This window comes from Anolis sagrei, chromosome 3 (assembly GCF_037176765.1).
Source record: "Anolis sagrei isolate rAnoSag1 chromosome 3, rAnoSag1.mat, whole genome shotgun sequence".
In the NCBI taxonomy this organism is placed as follows: domain Eukaryota; kingdom Metazoa; phylum Chordata; class Lepidosauria; order Squamata; family Dactyloidae; genus Anolis; species Anolis sagrei.
Genome location: NC_090023.1, coordinates 177,958,555 through 177,980,074, shown reverse-complemented (window position 1 = coordinate 177,980,074; position 21,520 = coordinate 177,958,555). Strand labels below are relative to the sequence as shown.

General features: G+C 39.9%; 1 protein-coding gene across 3 annotated transcripts in view; it reads right to left on the bottom strand.

Moving 5' to 3' along the window:
• FAM149B1 (family with sequence similarity 149 member B1) overlaps positions 1–21,512 on the bottom strand; it is a 30,273-nt gene extending 8,761 nt beyond the window's left edge. For 2 of the 3 annotated variants that reach the window (XM_060768804.2, XM_060768806.2), the window contains exons 1-12: positions 21,369–21,512; positions 18,241–18,336; positions 17,302–17,434; positions 15,316–15,458; positions 14,747–14,866; positions 12,784–12,951; positions 11,179–11,366; positions 10,576–10,709; positions 9,347–9,400; positions 8,747–8,859; positions 7,215–7,439; positions 2,874–2,991 (exon numbers count right to left, since the gene is read on the bottom strand). In XM_060768804.2, the coding sequence (XP_060624787.2) occupies positions 2,874–2,991; positions 7,215–7,439; positions 8,747–8,859; positions 9,347–9,400; positions 10,576–10,709; positions 11,179–11,366; positions 12,784–12,951; positions 14,747–14,866; positions 15,316–15,458; positions 17,302–17,434; positions 18,241–18,336; positions 21,369–21,418 (1,542 nt within the window). In that variant the 5' untranslated portion in view covers positions 21,419–21,512. The remainder of the gene's footprint in view (positions 1–2,873; positions 2,992–7,214; positions 7,440–8,746; positions 8,860–9,346; positions 9,401–10,575; positions 10,710–11,178; positions 11,367–12,783; positions 12,952–14,746; positions 14,867–15,315; positions 15,459–17,301; positions 17,435–18,240; positions 18,337–21,368) is intronic. The other variant, XM_060768807.2, reaches the window with a different exon arrangement.
• Between the last annotated feature and the right edge of the window lie 8 nt (positions 21,513–21,520).

Here is a 21,520-nt window from a genome sequence, read left to right as displayed (position 1 = left end):
ATCTCTCCGTTGCCATGGACCGACCACTTCCTGGTCAGATTTAGGCTCACTGCGCCCCCTAACCTCTGCAGAGGTGGAGGACCCATTAAGTTGGTCCGCCCCAGGAGGCTTATGGATCCGAATGGATTCCTGATGGCTCTTGGGGAGTTTTCCGCCGCCTCGGTAGGTGATCCTGTCGAGGCCCTGGTCACTCTCTGGAATGGGGAGATGACTAGGGCAATTGACACGATCGCTCCGGAACGTCCCCTCTCAAGTAGCCGAGCTAAACCAGCTCCCTGGTTCACCGAGGAGCTGGCAGCGATGAAGCGAAGGAAGAGGGAACTAGAGAGTGTGTGGCGTTCAGATCCGAGTGAGCCAAATCGAACACGGTTTGTGTCCTTTTTAAGGGCATATGCCGCGGCAATAAAAGCCGCAAAGAAGGCCTTCTTTGCGGCCACTATTGCGTCTGCAAAGAACCGTCCGGCTGAGCTGTTCCGAATTGTCAGAGGCCTTTTAAATCCCACCACTCAAGGTGGGAACCCTGACGATTCGACTTCTCGCTGTGAAGCTTTTGCTCAGTTCTTTACAGACAAAGTCGCTTTGATCCGTTCTGGTCTGGATACCATGTTAATGGCAGTCTCTGAGGATGTAACACGAGCACCTGCTTGTCCAGTTTTGATGGATTCATTTCAATTGGTGAAACCCGAGGATGTGGACAAGATACTTGGAGGAATGAGGCCAACCACATGCATCCTGGACCCCTGCCCATCCTGGCTTCTAAAGGAGGCCAGAGGGGGATTGGCTGAGTGGGTTAAGGTGGTGGTTAATGCTTCCCTTCGGGAAGGCAAGATTCCAGCGAGCTTAAAACAAGCTATAATAAAACCGCTGTTGAAGAAACCATCACTGGACCCCACTAAATTCGACAACTATCGGCCAGTTTCCAATCTCCCCTTCTTGGGCAAAGTCTTGGAACGTGTGGTGGCCTCACAACTCCAGGTATTCTTGGTAGACACGGATTATCTAGACCCGGCACAGTCTGGCTTTAGGCCGGGACATGGTACCGAGACAGGCTTGGTCGCCTTAGTGGATGATCTGCGCCGGGAGCTCGACAGGGGGAGTGTGTCCCTGTTGGTGCTGCTTGACCTCTCAGCGGCCTTCGATACCGTTGACCACGGTATCCTTCTGGGACGCCTCGCAGGGATGGGTCTTGGAGGTACTGTTTTGCAGTGGCTCCGGTCATTCCTGGAGGGTCGATCTCAGAAGGTGTTGTTGGGGGACACCTGTTCAACCCCACAACCATTGTCTTGTGGGGTTCCTCAGGGCTCAATATTGTCTCCCATGTTGTTTAACATCTACATGAAGCCGTTGGGGGAGATCATCCGGAGTTTTGGGGTACGGTGTCATCTGTACGCGGATGATGTCCAACTCTGTCACTCCTTTCCACCTGCTACTAAGGAGGCTGTCCAGGTCCTGAACCGCCTGGCCGCTGTGACGGTCTGGATGAGGGCGAACAAATTGAAATTGAATCCAGACAAGACAGAGGTACTCCTGGTCAGTCGCAAGGCCGAACAGGGCATAGGGTTACAGCCTGTGTTGGATGGGGCCACACTCCCCCTGAAGATGCAGGTTCGCAGCTTGGGTGTGACCCTGGACTCATCACTGAGCCTGGAACCCCAGGTTTCGGCGGTGACCAGGGGAGCATTTGCACAGCTAAAGCTTGTGCGCCAGCTGCGCCCATACCTTGGGAAGTCTGACTTGGCCACAGCAGTCCACGCTCTGGTTACATCCCGTTTAGACTACTGCAACGCTCTCTACGTGGGGTTGCCTTTGAAGACAGCTCGGAAGCTCCAACTAGTCCAACGCTCGGCAGCCATGATTTTAACAGGAGCGGAGCGCAGGGAGCATACAACCCCCCTGTTGCGCCAACTCCACTGGCTACCGATCTGCTACCGGGCTGAATTCAAAGTGCTGGCGTTGGCCTTTAAAGCCCTAAACGGTTCCGGCCCAAGCTACCTATCTGACTGCATCTCTGCCTATGAACCCACCAGGACTTTGAGATCTTCCGGGGAGACCCTGCTCTCGATCCCGCCTGCTTCTCAAGCTCGGTGAAGACCTGGATGTTTGTGCAGGCGTTTGAGTAATTTAGTGCAATCTGGTAATGGAACATAGGAATGGAACAATGGACGACGAACCTGGACTACGCTTGGATGATGAGAAGATTGGGTACGGTTGTTTTTTGTAATAATTGTGCATTGTAATTGCTTATTGGTAATTTATGGATAATGTGTTAAGTCAATTGTTATATGTTGTATGGAACCACTGCTGTTTCTACTGTTTTTACTGTTTGTGAACCGCCGTAAGTCGCCTTCGGGCTTGAGATACAGCGGTATATAAGCAAAGTAAATAAATAAATAAATAAATAAATAAAAAGTTTTAGATAACTAAATAAATAATGGCGGACCTGAGGGCCTTGAGCTTGATACATGTGTGTTGGGGGATGTGGGAGACAATGTCAACAATTCTGGATGCCCCTTATGTAATCAGAAGGTGAACTAGAAGTCATTAGAATTCAGATTTCTGATTCATTTCCATGAAAAATAACAACTTCTCCTGGGCCTCAAGCAGCCTACGAGAAGCAAAATTATAGCAAAATTGTTGCTCTCTCACACACACAAACGTAGCAATGATTTTATGGGGAAAACTATTTTTCTAATTATTTGTGCGTAAGATGTGGTGTCTTAGATCTAAACTCCACTGTAATTATCTTACAAGCTTCTCCGGGAAATCATTACCACAATTTCTTTCAAAACTTTAGCATTTTTTTTACAGTAAATTCCACCAGGTGTGAGATCCCCAACAATTCTGAGGTCGGAATTCGTGAACAGATGGCTTACCATTTGTTTTTGGGATCCCGTATGTTCTGTCGCATCTACAGCACTAATCGGAGGCAGGAGGTTGTTTCTACTCAGTGGCATCGGGGAAGGTGAAGACAATTGCTCATTTGCAGCGGAGCTGGGGTGAAACAACAATTAGTGGAAGTTGCTCATTTCAATCGGAATTTTGAAGACTGATTTGAGCTCAAGTTAAAAACAAAGCATGCATGAAAGGAGATGAACGATGCTGAACCGCTTAGCTGCAAGGTGATGAGATTGTGCTTTAAACACTAAACTCTGCGCAGGTTGAAATTTCCAAAATGATGATGCAAATAATATACGTGCAAACTTTTGAAGTTTAATACTAAATGATAGTAATTCAATAATGCAAAGTAGATGCGGCTATTTTGCTAACAATTACCACACCTCAGTTTCCTCCCATTCATAATAACCCTATAATTTGCAGGTAATCTTGCACTCCTCGTAGCCAAAAGCTTGTGAGCCAGAGAGGGATCTAAATTATTTTGCAGCACTTTCAGGACTGGGTTGTGTAGGTTTTTTCGGGCTATATGGCCATGTTCTAGAGGCATTCTCTTCTGACGTTTCTCCTGCTTCTATGGCAAGCATCCTCAGAGGTAGTGAGGTCTGTTGGAACTAGGAAAAAGGGTTTATATATCTGTGGAATGACCAGGGTGGGACAAAGAACTCTTGTCTGTTGGAGCTAGGTGTGAATGTTTCAACTGACCACCTTGATGGCCTGGCAGTGCCTGGGGCAATCATTTGTTGAGAGGTGATTAGAGGTCCTTGATTGTTTCCTCTCTGTTGTTTTGCTGTTGTAATTTTAGAGTTTTTTAATACTGGTAGCCAGATTTTGTTCATTTTTATGGTTTCCTCCTTTCTGTTGAAATTGTCCACATGCTTGTGGATTTCAATGGCTTCTCTGTGTAGTCTGACATGGTGGTTGTTAAGAGTGGTCCAGCATTTCTGTGTTCTCAAATAATATGCTGTGTCCAGGTTGATTCATCAGGTGCTCTGCTATGGCTGACTTCTCTGGTTGTAGTAGTCTGCAGTGCCTTTCATGTTCCTTGATTCGTATTTGGGCAATGCTGCGTTTGGTGGTCCCTATGTAGACTTGTCCACAGCTGCATGGTATACGGTAGACTCCTGCAGAAATTAGAGGATCCCTCTTGTCCTTTGCTGAACATAGCATTTGTTGGATTTTCTTGGTGGGTCTGGAGATAGTTTACATGTTGTGTTTCCTCATCAGCAAACAGCAAACAGCAAAACAACAGAGAGGAAACAATCAAGGACATCTAATCACCTCTCAACAAAAGATTTCCCCAAGCACTGCCAGGCCACCAAATGCTAATCAAGGTGGCCAGTTGAAACATTCACACCTAGCTCCAACAGACAAGAGTTCTTTGTCCCACCCTGGTCATTCCACAGATATATAAACCCATTTTCCTAGTTCCAACAAACCTCACTACCTCTGAGGATGCTTGCCATAGATGCAGGCAAAGAGCCAGGAGAGAATGCCTCTAGAACATGGCCATATAGCCCGAAAAAACCTACGACAACCCAGTGATTCCGGCCATGAAAGCCTTCGACAATACAATTTCAGGACTGCTGTTTGATCTATAAAATGTTTTTGATCTCCCAAAAGTCCTTGTGACTCGCTTCAAAGTATCATTTTCCAGATCTCTGGAAATCAGACCCAAATATGACTCTGTGAAGTGTATTTGCACTAAACCATTCATTATCTGTAAGAGTTTAATAGTCTTATCAAAAGGAGCAAATTGAGGTGAAATATTCATTTCCCATCCATTATTAAATCACAAGAAAATGCTATGGTATGTATGAATTCATATGTAAGGCACAGATCAATGAAACAAAGCAAGCTATTAATTTACATCTAAAGTAAATAATCATATAAGGAAGTTATACATCTGACATAAGCATCTTGGTTCATGGATGAAATGGGTGAAACGTGTTTTAAACTCAACTTAGGTAAGATAGTTGTTGGTGCATAAAAGGAGGGGCTTTGCAGGCTTCATATCAACTTCTTTAGCTGCCCGACCGAACCAACTGAATGTGCAAATGGTGCAAACACTAGGCATACTTCAGCTACATGTCCATGTTGCCAGAGTGATCACAAACACTTCTAGATCTATCCCATGGTTAACCTTGTGGGCTGAATATTCCAGAGCTCTCTATCTGGAGCTGTAGAATGGAAAATACATTACACAGTAGCTGCAACTGGTTAAAACTCAAGCAGCCAGTCTCTTTCAATACTACTTTATTCCCTTTTGGTTCTAATCTTGCCTATTATCTCTGGGTACTGTTTAGAAGGCACTTCTCAGCACTAGAGGTCCGAAAGAAACAGTCCAAATCTGTAAGCAAGTGACAATTAAAAAACACACCAAAAACTTGAGGACCACGTCTTCATAAGAATGGAAGAATGCAATAAATAAGCACCAGATTGTATTCTTACAATATAATGGCACAACACCTCCATCCCTACCCAATGCACAGAGAGTAAAATCACTCTTCAGCAGGGTGTGGAGAGTCTTAATGCTGCTTTAATTACATTTTTTGTTCCCTATTTAGGAAGACAAGAACTACAGCCCTCACAAAACTAGTTACCTGATTTTGTTTTTGGTCATGTCAGGAGCAACTTGAGAAACTGCAAGTCGCTTCTGGTGTGAGAGAATTGGCCGTCTGCAAGGACGTTGCCTAAGGGACGCCCTGATGTTTTGATGTTTTATCATCCTTGTGGGAGGCTTCTCTCATGTCCCCGTATGAGGAGCTGGAGCTGATAGAGGGAGCTCATCCTTGCTCTCCCCAGATTTGAACCTGCGACCTGTCGGTCTTCAGTTCTGCCGGCACAGGGGTTTAACCCACTGCGCCACTGCGGGCTCCAGTATTACCCGATTAATGAGGTGTACTTTAAAGCACAGCGGGCAAGTTGTAGTCTTCCATATTTTGCATTGCAACTCCCATCATTCTTCACCATTGACTATATTGGCCAAGAATGACAGGAACTGAACCACAACACCATTGGAGGGCCATACATTTCCCATCCCTGCTTTAAAGGGTTTCAGACATTTCTGCCACTAATTAGTTTAATAATGGCACATTTTGTTAACAAAATTAAAATGTTTAACAAAACAGCATATGTCTGTGAAGGGGAATTGATTTAGCCATCACCAATGATATTACAGGCATTTTGACCGATTCCCTCCCCAATATTGAACAATATCTAGAATAATAATAATAATAATAAACTTTATTTGTACCCCGCCACCATCTCCCCCAATGGGAACTTGGGGCGGCTTATATGAGGCCAAGCCCAAACAACAAATTACAACAAAGTAAAACCAGAAACTCTTTACCAATGAGGTTCCAATATTTATAAAAATAATAATAATATGGAGAGCTGCTTGACAATGGAATATGCTGCCTTGGATTTTGGTGGACTCTCCCTCTTTGGCAGTTTGTAATCAGAGGTTGGATGGCCATCTGTTAGGAATGTTTTGGTTCCTGCTTGGTTGAATGGGGATGGGACGGCCCTTGCCTTTTAACTCTGTAGTTTTGTGACCTTGGGAACAGGAAACAATTTTCAAAAGAGAATTATAGTGCATTTAAATCCTGAACAGATTGGGTTTCTACCTTTCTCACCACGGAGGGGACTCAAGGCAACCTTACAACCGTCAGCGATTTGATGCCATACACACATATATCAAATAAACAATTACAATTAAAACCAAATAATTCAAACATGGATGATTAAATCATCAATTAAAAACACGTCATCCAAACATAATCCAGGGCCGTTCCATTTGTCAGTCACAAGTGATTTGTAGTCACTTATTGAACTGCTCTAATTACTTGTCAAAAGCTTGGTCCCAAAGCCACATCTTAAGTTTTTTCCTGAAGGTCAGAAGAGAAGGGGCTGATCTCATCTCATTGGGGAGGGAGTTCCCAGTAGAGCTGAGGGCCACTACTAAGAAGGCCCCGTCTCTCATCCCCACCTGCAAAGGAGGTGGGACCAGGAGCAGGGCCTCCCCAGATGATCTTAACCTCCGAGATGGTTCATAGAGGGATCTAACCATGCACAGCTTGCTTATATATTCCAAAAGACAAGCCAATTTATATAAGGGACATAGATTTACATTGCCATTGTATGGCACTTGAGTATGAACGGATATTGCTATCTGCAGGGTGATGGCGGGAAGCAAGAACCAAACCCCGGTGGAGACCAAGGGCCCACTGTAATGCTTTTTCACCCATCCAGCCTCACATATTCCTTAAGGCTAAATGCTTGCACGGAGACTGAAATAGAGAAATAATATATCAACATACCGACGTGTTCCTCTGATGACTTCGTCCATAGGCCTTGGTGTCCCTGAGCGAGAATGGCTGGGGTTGATGGGATGCAGGGTACGTGGTGGTGGGTTGCGCCTTCTAGCAGACTGTGCAGAATAGGACAGAGAAGATGCACTGAGTTCAGGAGGGCGATTTGGCCGCGCTCTGGTGGAGAGGATAGAACTGGAGCCTGGTCTCATAAGCAACCTGTCATCCAAGTCTCTGACACCAAGAGGAAGCACAGGGGCAAAATGAAATATTTGTTGATTGATTTCAAATGGTCAGCATGAATAAATTAAGCACAACTCCACTATAAGTGCATCTCTAATAAAACTATTCTGCTCTATAAAAGCCCATACTACATGAGATTTTGTATCCACTGTCCTTAGTATTTCTGCAAAGCATTAAAAGAAAATGCTGGTTGGTATCTTCTGTCATGGGACAGACATCAATGTACAATGTGATATTCCATTTGGTAGATATTATCCCAGGAGCTACAGATGTCAATGTGGCTTTTTAACAACAACCTTAGCCACCTGGTCCATAATCTTGTTCAGTTTTGGAATTAGATAAACAGGGTTTTGCTGCTATCACATCAACTATGTTTTGGTATGGTAATTCTAAATGTTAATTACTGCAAATTAATGGAAATAGAGGGCTTCCTCTGAAAATTCTTTTCTAACTTTTGCCAGAGCAAATTGCAGCACCTTAATTATCAAAGGAAACACCAGTTTTACCCTCTCACTTTTGAGTAATGGAATATCTCCACGCAAAATAGTATCCTTGTCTTCTAAGATAATCAACACAAATACAAATGTCTAAGACACGTCTGTGGTAATGCTGATGAGGGAATTTTTTTTACAATTCCTCCACATCAAAATCTGACTGAAGGTGCTTATATAGGATTTTACAAAGTTATACATTTGCAGTTTCTTATTTTAATTTTTTATCCTTAAATTTTAATGGCTTTAGGTGAGGGTAGCAGCTAAATTAAGTGGGCAAAGTGCAGTTGGTTGGCTGCTTGAATCCCTGGGGGCCTCGACTATTGAATCAATAGGTATCTGGCAAATGAGTACATACATACATACTGTTGAATCAATGAGTCTACTGTATTTCCAACTAACAGATTAATTGTATATGCCATCTAAAACTGTGACTCCACCACATATGTATCATGTATCTAAAATAACATATGAAGTATAATTTGGTTTAGTATAACTAAATTCAGGTTGCAAAACTACTGGGCATATTTAAGCTCTTCAGGGCCACACTAGAAATCTGCAAAAATATACTTCCCATGGATGTGAAGGAAAAAAAATATTTAAAAGTCAAATATAAGATTAATTGTTGAGAAAGAGCTCGAATAGCTCTCTCTCTCTCTCTCTATATATATATATATATAACTATTCGAGCTCTTTCTCAACAATATATATATATATATATATATATATATATATATATAGTAACTAATAGTTTTAAACACAACTTTATCACAGAACAAAACCAATAACAACAGCTGCTACGCTTACAAGATTTTGTCCATCACAGGAAAGTTCCTTTGGTGTAAAGGGATCCCATGAATCACCATCAACCCATTCAAATTACGTTGTGGTCCGCCACTCGTTCCTTGAGAAGGCTGTACCTGCGGATGACAAGAATTAAGTTTATTCTTCAGCATTAAATTAAAGAAAAAATTCTAATGGTAAATCTGTTTAGTACAAGGTACCAAATCTTCAATCCTAAAATAATTCAATGTAGGCACAAATGCCACTGATGTCTGTTAAACCTATTATTAAATTTTTCAGAAATCAAAATCCAAACTTGCTAACATTTACACTGTATGATTTGTCTAAATGCATGAGCAATACACAACACTACAGATCTTGTGTTCTCTTTCTTTCCCCCGCTTATTGAGTCCAATTGTTTCTGCAGCAGAAAAGTAAGTCCAAAAACATGAAGCTAATTTATTTCAGGTTCCGTTGAAATGAATGTAATTCACTTCCACTTCCACAAGTTTATAATTAAAATATCCTGGTATAACAAAACATGGTTTTTTTAAAAAAAACCCACCTACGTCACTATAGTGAGAAAAGATTTTAAAAGAGAGTGACCCCACCAAGCATACATACTTCAGGTGTTTTTCTCTTCTTTTTTGTTTTGTGACCACATCTGCGTTTTGAGTACTAAGCATGTAATAGGGTACGTATAAGGAAAACAGAGGATTATATAGGAAAATGGAAGGTAAAGAGGTAAAAAAGGAAAAAAAGTGAGTTACAACTGATTAAACATCTTTAACCAGTGGTTAGTTTTTATTATTGTGACTGTCTAGTGATAAAGAGTGTGCAAAGCACCAAACATATTAAAAGGTAATTAATGGAAATACTTTATACTTCAAATCTGATTTCTCTTTGTTGTCTATGAAGCTAGATGAAAGCTGAGTTAATCTCTCCTGTATTTGTTAACCAGAGGCGTACAATGCAACTCAAAGTAAGAAACTCCAAATATCTTCGAAGTGCAAAGAAAGAGAATATTTGCAAAACAAGAGAAAGGGGACAAAGATTTCAAAAGCTGTGGCAAACACATAACAAAATTAAAGTGTCATACAGACAGTCAAACAATTACAATTCTGCTGTTTATAACTTTGAATATGTTTCAATGGTTTTTAACTGGGAATTAAATACTGCTTATATTTAATCCTGTTTTAATCTTTGCATATTTGTATATTTTAAATTGTATGCGGATGTTTTTATGTTAAGCTTTGAGTCTCCCACAGGAGAAATAAACCAGGGTATAAATAATAATAATAATAATAATAATAATAATAATCCAGACTGACAAAGTTTTGGAACACAATACACCAGACATCACGATTGTGGAAAAGAAAAAAGTCTGGATCATTGATGTCACCATACCAGGTGACAGTCGCATTGAGGAAAAACAACAGGAAAAATTCAGCCGCTATCAAGACCTCAAAATCGAACTGCAAAGGCTCTGGCATAAACCAGTACAGGTGGTCCCAGTGGTCATTGGCGCACTGGGTGCTGTGCCAAAAGATCTCAGTCGGCATTTGGAAACAATAAACATCGACAAAATCACGATCTGTCAACTGCAAAAGGCCACCTTACTTGGATCTGCGTGCATCATTCGAAAATACATCACAGAGTCCTAGACGCTTGGGAAGTGTTCGACTTGTGATTTTGTGATACTAAATCCAGCATACACATCTCGTTTTCTGTGACATACTGTGCTTTTATGTCAATAATAATAATAATAATAATAATTTCAGAACGTCAACATGACTGGTTTCATAGTCTAAATGACAGAACCTAACACAAATCACATTGTGACTTAAACTTACCACATTTGAAGTTATAGAGGGCATCTTGTTTTGTGGCATTCGAGGTAACAACAATGGCAAAGGCTCAAACTGCATAAACGGACTTCCTGAATCTGTTCGACTTGTTTCTACAGTTAGGACATTCTTCTCATCATCTATGAGGAATAGGGCAAACATTAGGATGTGCTATTTTCTTGAGATTGTTAAGAAAGACATTTAACCAGGGATTCTCAAATGTTTTAAACTAGAAGTCCTCAAACTTTTTAAACAGAGGTCAGTCCCTCAAACTGTTGGAGAGCCAGATTATAATTTGAACAAAAAAAATTAATTCCTATGCACACTGCACATATCTTATTTGTAGTGCAAAAACACTTTAAAACAATACAATAATTAAAATGAAGAACGATTTTAACAAATATAAACTTATTAGTATTTTAATGGGAAGTGTAGGCCTGCTTTTGGCTGATGAGATAGGATTGTTGTTGTGTGCTTTCACGTCGTTTCAGACTTAGGTTGACCCTAAGTGAGGGCCAGATAAATGACCTTGGAAAGGCCTTTTTTAAACATTTTGTTTTCAAGGTTGATCCCAGATATTCAGGAAAGCCGTCATGTCTTGAGACTCACCTGAGACTGGCCCTTCCCAGTGTCTACAGATCAGCTGTTCCATGTATCCCAGTACTTCACTCCACACGTCATCGAACACATAGGAAAGAACAGCATCCCTCATGCAGTATGACGGTGAGATAGGAGGGAAACCTAGCTTCCGCCTGTCAGGTGAAAGGCCCATCTTCCATTCATGCAACTCCTCCTCCCTTTGAAACAGACAAGCAAATGTTCTACTTCCAGTGTAATTTTTTGAAATAACAACTTAAAGCTGGAAGTTCCTCTACCCAGACTCCAACATTTGAAAGATAATGCCAAAATGTGTGGAAAGTCAGAAGAGCAATAACACATACTATGTATAGCCTTTTAAAGAAAATAATATTTTCATGACCAAGAGCAATTCAGTCTAGCTACTCAAGAACAACAGCAAAATTCTAGTTTTCGCTAGAGAGGTTTTAATGTTCAACAGTAAAGAAATGCAGACTCCTATTTTCACTTGCCAAGCTAATGGGAAAGCATTGGATTTGTCAAGATAAAACAGATTTTAATTATGTATATATAAAGCAAGAAAATGGTTGCTGTGAGTTTTCTGGGCTATATGGCCATATTCTAGAAGCATTCTCTCCTGACGTTTTGCCCACATCTATGGCAGGCGTCTTCAGAGGTTATGAGGTCTCACAACCTCTGAGGATACCTGCTATAGATGTGGGTGAAACATCAGGAGAAAATACTTCTGGAACATGGCCATACAGCCCGGAAAACTCATAGCAACCCAGTGATTCCGGTCATGAAAGCCTTCGATGACACGTAAAGCAGGAGATGTGAATATGGGTTGTTTCGATTTCAAGAAAATCTCTTTCTATTCAACATCTTAACCATTCTTATATCACACTATATTTCACACACATAAAAACCACTACAATCTGCATTAACTATACCACAATGCTGAAAAGGGAAAAAACAAATGCAAAATGAACAAAAATGGTCATTTAATTACATTGTGTGGTATAATGATGACAATTTACAAAACTGACTATTACTAGAAAAATAGCAGAGGAAAAGTAACAATTTCTACATTAGATATTGGAAACTCACTGTATTTTATTATAGAATTCACTTTTCTTTGTTGGGGGGGGGGGGGGGTGGAAATACTTGCCTGGGTCTGCAATTGGAAAAATCACAACTATACAAAATAGGAAAGCACAATATCAGAAATGAAAAACTGTGGGTGCTGCAGCATTTTTACTAGTTCAAAAGCTTTTAGAAGATATAATAATTTGCTACTTTCTAACATTAGAGGATCTATGGTTAATCACTCCACATTTGACTATTTCGCTTTTGTGGGATTTTCTGCATTAATATTCTGGGATATAGGGCTGTGTGGAAGGGCCCTAAGTCCTCCAGCATGACCCTATCGTCAACTTCTGCTAGATATTGACTGTAAAGTCGCACAGGAAGACCTAGAAATTCCTAGAGAGAACATTGTACTTCTAACCCTGACAAAAGTGGAGGCCATACAATAATATCTTATACATATTTATATATTCTTTGTATACCCGAAATTAAAGTCTGCATCATTTGTTTCAAGCATGGCATTGCAAAGTTGATTAAAAATTCAATACCTACACTTCTCTGCAGTCAAATGCTAAATATTCCTCCATTATGCCCTCAGAGACGATCACTCCATCTTCTTCGTTCTCCAACAAACATGATTTGGGAGGTTGTGAAACATTTTCTTCTTCTTCTTCAGTAGAAGCAACAGAGAGAGGAACCTTTTTACCCAGAATGCTAAACCTGAACAAAAAAGTATTTTCTTTTTCAAAGGGCAAAAATCAAAAAGGATTAACATGATAGCTTATATAAAAATATCTTATGCATTAATAATTATAACAATCAGACCTATTTGCTATCTTATTTGCTATTTTATTATTTATGTATTTATTATTATTTATTATTATTTTATTTATATCCCACATTTATCTCTGTGGGGACTCGAGGAGGCTAACAACCACACAATTTGGTCACAGTTTAAAACAAAGTAAATGCAAAAATTAAAAAATAACAATTAAATAGTACTGTGTGGGTTTAGGTTAAAATACAGTTAAAATATAATAAATACAATTAAAACTGTATTTAGAACTTACAACCCCAACCTGCCCGAATCCAACCCAGAACTTCACTCCACAGGCCATCAAACACATAGGAAAGAACAGCATCCCTCATGCAGTTTTTTTTACTTTGTTCTTCTGCAGTAAAGGCTCCTCAAACAGTTTACAGGTGAACAAAAAATAAAAGACTCCCTGCCCTAATGCTTACAATTTAAAAGACATGTCAAAATGCAAAAGTCAGTATGAGGGGTGAAGAAAACACAAAAGCTTAAACAAAAGATATATGAACTACAGCGGTGGTTACCAACCTTTTTTTGACCAGGAACCACTTGGGCCAAGGACCATTCTCCAACATTAGTACCAAAAGAGTTACGAATCAGTTTTTGGTCAACTTTAGATTTGGTTTGGTTTTCTGGAGTGCAAATTCAGAAAACTGAATTGGACCATATTTTAGTTCTTAGGGACCACTGATGATCCACGGACCACAGGTTAGGAACCAGTGACGTACAGTGTCTTCTATAAGTTCATATACATTGCTTTAGATCAGAGACTATACAGCTTGCAGATGGACTTAGATGACAACTTTCTTCATTCCTTATCACTGGCTACAGTGATCAATAAGTGAGAGACTGATCAGGGCTTCTTGCACGTTTCCATTCACTACCTCTTTCCACATGAGAAATTTTACGTGACCCAGGAATATTTATTTATTTATTTAAAACATTTATATTCAGCCCTTCTCAGGGCGGAACACAACATATACACGGCAAACATTCAATGCCAGGACACAAATTCACATACAATACATATAAAATAAGTATAAAATCAAACATTTACATATAAAATAAGTATAAAATCAAACATTTACATATAAAATAAGTATAAAATCAAACATTTACTGATAAGAAATCAGAATTTGCAAAGCATGCTAAACAGACTGATTTTCCTCTTTATGAAGTACAGCTAAAGCATTTTCTGCAGAGTCCACTCTAAACACCACACAACAGATGTGTGTAAATGTTTATCTAGCCACTAACTGGTGTTCAGAAACCTTTTACTATTGCCAATTTTTTCGCGACTCTAACACTGAGCTAAGGAAACCCAATTTGCGACCAGGACCTACAGTTTAAGAAGCAGTTCTGCAGATTGGAGATATAGATCTGGTGTTAGGAGAGCCACAACATAACCTCTTTTCTATTTCTTTTGTTATCAGAAGTAAATAAGCTCAAGAAAAGCCTATAATTACTCAAAATATAGAGTATTCAAAGGAGTTGCACTAGTAACACTATCACCTTTGAAAAATACACGGAAGGCACAAAACTTTTCAGAAAAGAAATGATTACAAAGATTATAATTTCATCTCCAATGAAAACAAATGTCATGATCATAATTATTCTATTAAACAGGTGTTCGCTTTAGAGAAGCTTAGTTGATGACCAGTGATAATCAGAAAGTGCCACACAGAAACTATCAATACTTACTCACTAGGATCTTTCTCTTGCATTGGGCTCATGTCGGATGACTCCAAGGTGCTGCAAGCTGAACTAGAATACCACCTATAGCCTTCATCTGTGGGGATCACTACTTGTTTTCCTACAATCCTAATATTAAATAGAAAGTTGTTTTTAAATACGCTTTCCATACGCTTGTCAAATATGTTAAATCCATACAATTATACAAAAGCACTCCAAGGTTACAACTCAAAAGACATTATTTACATCTGAAGAAGGTCACTATGCACACACCATAAAGCTGTATTATGTTGTGTGTTGAATACAATCGTGTAGCACATTGTAACATCAATAAAAAATTAAAATCTAGAACATCAGCATGTTCAAAAAGAATTATTTCTCCATTTCAAGACATTCAGCAGAGCAATGGAAATAAATAGTAGAATCAGCCTCTGTATTGGTATGTAATGACAGCACACAAGGTGAGATAAAAGCATGTTTTAGAATTCATGTAATATGTATTAACATTACTTGTACCACTACCAGTTACATCAAATAATGATTCTCTGTGCCACAAAATATCCAAAATCAATAAACACCTGAGGTGGGGGAAGCTTGACATCCATTGTTGGCACTCTTCCTCTAAGCCTTCAACAAACACACTTGTTTTTTGTTCATACAAGAGCTCATCAATGTGTCTAAATATCTGCTGGACCTGCCGTGTAGCTGCTTTATCAAATTCCTGGAAAGAAAAAAAAATGAAAAGAGAGGAGTGTACCAGGCATTAAACTTGTTAACAGTTTAGGAGCAAACTCAGAACATTTTGTTCCTATAAAACAAACAGTGACTTTCTAGCATTCCAGTGTGAAATGGTTATTTAAACAGCTTAAGCTATTTATTCAGAAAGTCTTTGTCAAACATCTCCTATTCTGTTGCTGTTCAAGAAAGGAAAAAGTAAAGATAACTTGTCAATGATAGTTATACTTTCCAGCTGTAAACTCAAAGGTCAAAATGGTGCTGTAATCAAGGAAGGGCCACTGAAAACAATCAGGAGGGTATTAGCATGCTTAGGTAAATCCCAGGCTTTACAGAAGTACATAAAAATGTTTATGGGAAAAAAATCCTGAGGAGGGAATTGCCCCCCTGCTCCCTCCCATACTGTTGTGACTCAGCTTGACTCTGAGTCTGATGCTGAGCTGTTTGGGCCTTCTGAGCCTGATTTTGAGCCTGATTTCCTGCAGGATGACGAGGAGGCTGATGGTTTACAGATCCCTGTACTTGTGTCAGACGGGGGTGATAGTGTGGCTGCTGAAGGAGAAACAACAAGTCAGTTCCCCGGGGAAAGGAATGTTCCTGCAGTTAGAGAGACAGAGAGCGAGAGTGAAATCCCACATGGCCAGGTGGAGGATCAGTCCCAGCTGGACCGAGATAAGGGGTTGCATAGCCTTGCAGATAATGAATTAATGAGCAGACAAGATCGTTTGCAATTAAGGCTTCGGAGAAGCACTCGCTTGGCCAGCAAGCGAGAAGCCAAAGGTGCCCAAGGTCAATGCAATGCTTTCATGTTCGCAAAGGATATTTAGTCTTGTAGCTGACAGACAGCTGTTGTCAGTCCAACACTGCTCTTCCCATGTTAACTTCTGGAGATTCTCCTTGGTTTTTCACAGCACGCTTCTGGCTTCCCGAGTTTGGGATTTGGGTCTTATTTTCAACTGTTTACCATGGACTTTTGTTTGACCATTGCTAAGGGATTATGCTTCATATTTTTGCCTTTGGATCTTGGGAACTTTGCCTTTACAATTAAGTCTCTGGTTTGCCTATGGAACTATCGCATTTCTATTTCTTTGTTTTGATTTTGATTTTCTCAATAAACTACAAAAGCCTACAACCTTGGTGTGGAGGTGTCTGGAGCAAAGTGAAAACTACCCTGAGTTGCAACACATACAGCCCGATGAAAACTCTATAGTCTCAGTTGCCAACAGAAGGCTAAATGCTTGTTGAGAGTAACAGAAATAAATGAAAATGTGTCTCTTTGGAATAGAATAATCTGGGAGGCCCTGCACTGTAGCGCCCATACTGAAATCAGCAAGGATGCATTACATCATTTACTGGAGCCAAATCTTCTGGAATCCTTTGCAGATAGCAACATGCCAGGGCTTAAAATTAAATTGTATGTACTTTCTTCCAAAAAGAGCAAAAGGATATAATTATTTGTTCACCAAGTTGGATTTAACTCCTTAAGAGAAGGGAAATTTGAAACAGTGATAAACTAATTTGAGTTACATCAGAAATGACTACAGTTTTAATCTACCACTGGCTTTCAATCTAGATTTTATCAAATTTCAGGACTTAGCTCTGAGTCTACAGTTTTCATGGGTCATCTCAGGTATAATGTATGTGCATGTACACAAACACATACTTTTAAGTACAAAGCATTTCAACATTTGTACAGTCTTAAATTTTCATTCATATACATATCAGAGCCAATGTGTGAAAATATATTAAGACTAGAAAGACAGTTATCAATTTTTCAAAGATGACCAAAAGCCTCTTCTTATTTTAAACAGAAAAAACCACAAACTCACATCATAGCCCCATGAAAAGACTGAGCTGTCTTCGGTGGAGATGCCTGTGAAGCTCTGACCAGCTGACCATGAGTTCTCATCATCCACTGAAGTGACAGATTGGTAGTTTGAAACTTTTGTACTTTCACACTCACTGACATGCACAGTTGAAGTGCAGGAAAGAAAAGAAATATTAACATAAGAATAAGTCAAGAGATAAATTCTTCAAATAAAGTATTACATAATATTTTACTTATTTATATTTCACCTGTCACCAAATAATGGGACTCAAGGGTGCAACCTATTTTAAAACAAAACAGATTCAAAACCTGTACATGAATGTCAATATAAATATGAAACTTACTTCAAAGACAATTAAACAAAATATAAAGTTAATTATATTTAAAAACTACATAAATCATAACACAGAACAGCAGATCATTGGAAGCCAACCACATTCAGTTTTTTAAAAGCCTGATGACACAAGAATGTTTTAACATGCCATGGAAAGAGAGAAAGGGCAGAGTCATCCTGACCACCTTAGAGAGAGATTGCCAAAGTCTGGGAGCAACCCAGAAGAAGGCCCTCTCCCTTGCTTCCTCCAAAAGAGGATGATGGGACAGAAATAAGACCTCTTCAGAAAATCTCAGAGCTCTAATGGGTTCAGAAATTGAGATCTAGACCCTGAAAAACTAGAACACATTTAGCAGTATTTTCTGTCTGGTATGACCATAAAATGCCATAATACATGGTATTCCCATTGAATTTTCTAGGTCTTCCAGGGGAACTTTATAGCAGCTTCTAGCTCACCACAGAATTTCCTGGGGGGAATAAAAATTCCTAGAGGACATATTTTTGTCTATGCAGGTAGGTGGAACCATGGATAAAGGTCCCACAGGTGCAGAAATAACACTGTATTTTCTATCCATCCAATTCCAAAAAGGCAAAGAAGAATATTACCTTGAAAGGTCTTCCTGGCTTTCAGTGGATGGATAACTGTCATCCAATGAGTCTGGCAGAGGATGATGTTCTAAGGTATTCTTGGAAAGTCCTCGGCTAAAAGAGAATAAAAACAAAAAGGCAGTAAGGCTTCTTCCATGGGTCATATCGTGGCATACCTAAAATGAGTTCACATCATTTATATTCAACACTTTTGGTCATTTATCAACATGTTAAGGGGTAGAGACTAGAGAGTCACACCACAATATCTAGGCACAGTTTGGGAGTGGTAGCGGCTGATTGTGAATCAGTTTGGGCAATGACCTAAACACACCCAAGAAATTTTGTTTGGAATCCAGCATGGTAGCTACCGCCTTACCAAATTACAAACCCCATAACCCTATAGAATTGAGATATGGCAATTCAAGTGGTATCAAATTGCATTAATCTTACAGTGTAGCCAGGGCCATAACCGGGGAAAAAAATTGGTGTATGTGTGTGTGAAAAAAAACAGCGAATTATGAAGCGTAGTTCCATAACACAAAATAATTTTAAAATATGGTTCATTCTATATTTTATAAAGAGTTAATTAAATCAATTTAATGTTTGCTTCTCATAGACTTAGCACGGTGATTCTATTTATATTGATGTATCAGCCATCCCCTGCCACGTGTTGCTGTGGCCCAGTCTGTGTATATGTGCTTTGTGTGTGTATATATTTGTGTATATTGTGATTTTATATTGTTTTGTGTGCCTATTTTATACTGTTTTTATTATTTTCATTATATTTTATTGATGTATTATTTTATGCTGTATATTTGCTTTGTTGTGATTGTTGAACTTGGCCTCATGTAAGCCGCCCTGAGTCCTCTTGGGGAGATGGTGGTGGGGCATAAATAAATTTTTATTTATTTATTTATTTATTTATTATATGTGGATATATGTTTGTGTGTATATATTTGTGTATACGTGCCTAAATGTGTGATTGTGTGTATATATATATGGTGTTGTGCATGCCTTGTAATGTATTTTTTATATTTTTTGGCTTTTAAAGTCCCTTTTGTTGTGTTTTTCAGTGTTTTTATGAGTAATGGTCAATTGTTGGCCTGATCGGTGTATTATGCCCAAACTTTGGTGCCAATTCGTCCAGTGGTTTTTGAGTTGTTAATCCCACAAACGAACATTACATTTTTATTTATATAGACTAGCTGTCCCCTGCCACGCATTGCTGTGGCCTACTCTGTGTATATGTGTTTTGTGTGTGTGTATATCTATATAAATAAAAACGTAATGTTTGTTTGTGGGATTAACATAACTCAAAAACCACTGAGCTAATTGACACCACATTTGGACACAATACACCTATCAGGCCAACGAGTGACCATCACACATAAAACACTGGAAAATACAGCAGGAGTGACTTAAAAAGCCAAAAATCAAAAAAATACATTACAACACATGCACAAAACCACATATATATACTCAAACACACACATAGACACAAATATATACACACACAAAACACATAGACACAGACTGGGCCACAGCAAGGCATGGCAGGGGACAGTTAGTGTGTATATATGTGTGTTTGTGCATATATATATATGTGTGTGTGTATGATTTTACGCATTCATTGGAATTTTTATTTTTTGGATTTTTAATCTCTTTTGCTGTGTTTTTCAGTATTTTTATGAGTGATGGTCACTTGTTGGCCTGATAGGCATCTTGTGTCCAAATTTGGTGTCAATTCGTTCAGCGATTTTTGAGTTATGATAATCCCACAAACGAAAGTCAATCAGTGAGGGTATAATAATAATAATAATAAATTTTATTTATATCCCGTATAAATAAAGTTTTTATTATTATGTATTGTCGAAGGCTTTCATGGCTGGAATCACTCAGTTCTTGTGGGTTTTTTCGGGCTATATGGCCATGTTGTAGAGGCATTTCTCCTGATGTTTCGCCTGCATCTATGGCAAGCATCCTCAGAGGTGAGGTCTGCTGGAACTGGGAAAAAGGGGTTTATATATCTGTGGAATGACAAGGGTGAGACAAAGGGCTTTTGTAAGTTGGGTTAGGTGTGACTCTTTCAACTGACCACCTTGATTAGCATACAATGGGCTGGCTGTGCCTGGAGCAAACTCTTCTTGAAAGGTGATTAGATGTCCCTGCCTGTTTTCCTCTCTGCTGTTTTTGCTGTTGCAATTTTAGAATTTTTTAATACTGGTAGCCAGATTTGTTCATTTTCATGGTTTCTTCCTTTCTGTTAAAATTGTCCACATGTTTGTGGATTTCAATAGCTTCTCTGTGTAGTCTGACATGGTGGTTGTGAGAGTGGTCCAGCATTTTTGTGTTCTCAAATAAAATGCTGTGTCCAGGTTGGTTCATCAGGTGCTCTGCTATGGCTGATTTCTCTGGTTGGAGTAGTCTGCAGTGCCTTTCATGTTCCTTGATTCGTGTTTGGTGGTCCCTATGTAGACTTGTCCACAGCTGCATGGTATACGGTAGACTCCTGCAGAGGTGAGAGGATCCCTCTTGTCCTTAGCTGAACGTAGCATTTGTTGGATTTTCTTGGTGGGTTTGTAGATTGTTTGTATGTTGTGTTTCCTCATCAGCTTCCCTATGCGGTCAGTGGTTCCCTTGATGTATGGCAGGAACATTTTTCCTCTGGGTGGATCTTCATCTTGACTCTCGTGGCTTGTTCCTCTTCTTCTTCTTCTTCTTCTTCTTCTTCTTATACTCTGACTGATTGACTTTGCAGCTTCATGGCTACTCAATGCTATTCAAGCTTGCTAATTGCAACATTCACACTTGCTTCAACTGACAAGGGTTCTTCCTCCCACCACAGACATTTCACAGGTATATATATATATACACCCCACTTGCTTTACTGCCAACAGAACCTCTAAAGATGCCTGCTACAGATGGAGGTGCAACGTCAGGAGAAAATGCTACTGGAACATGGCTGATAGGAATTGTAGGAGCTGAAGTCCAAAACCCCTGGAGGGCCGAAGTTTGCCCATGGCTGCCTTAACGGGACAGGGAAGCCTTCCTTCCCTCAGCTCAGAGGCCTCCTTGGGGGAGACGAAGAAGCAAAGGAGAAGGGAAGCGGAGGGAAAGGAGGAAAAGAGGCGGGCGAGGCCACTCACATGCCCAGGGCGTCGGGGGGCACCGGCTTCCGCGTATATCGCGAGATCATCCTCCTTCAGCGCCTCATCTCGGCCCAGGTCGGCCCTTGGCCGCCATGGCGACGCCCCGCCTCCTTGTTTTCCTTGCCTGCCTGCCTTCCTTCCTCCCGCCT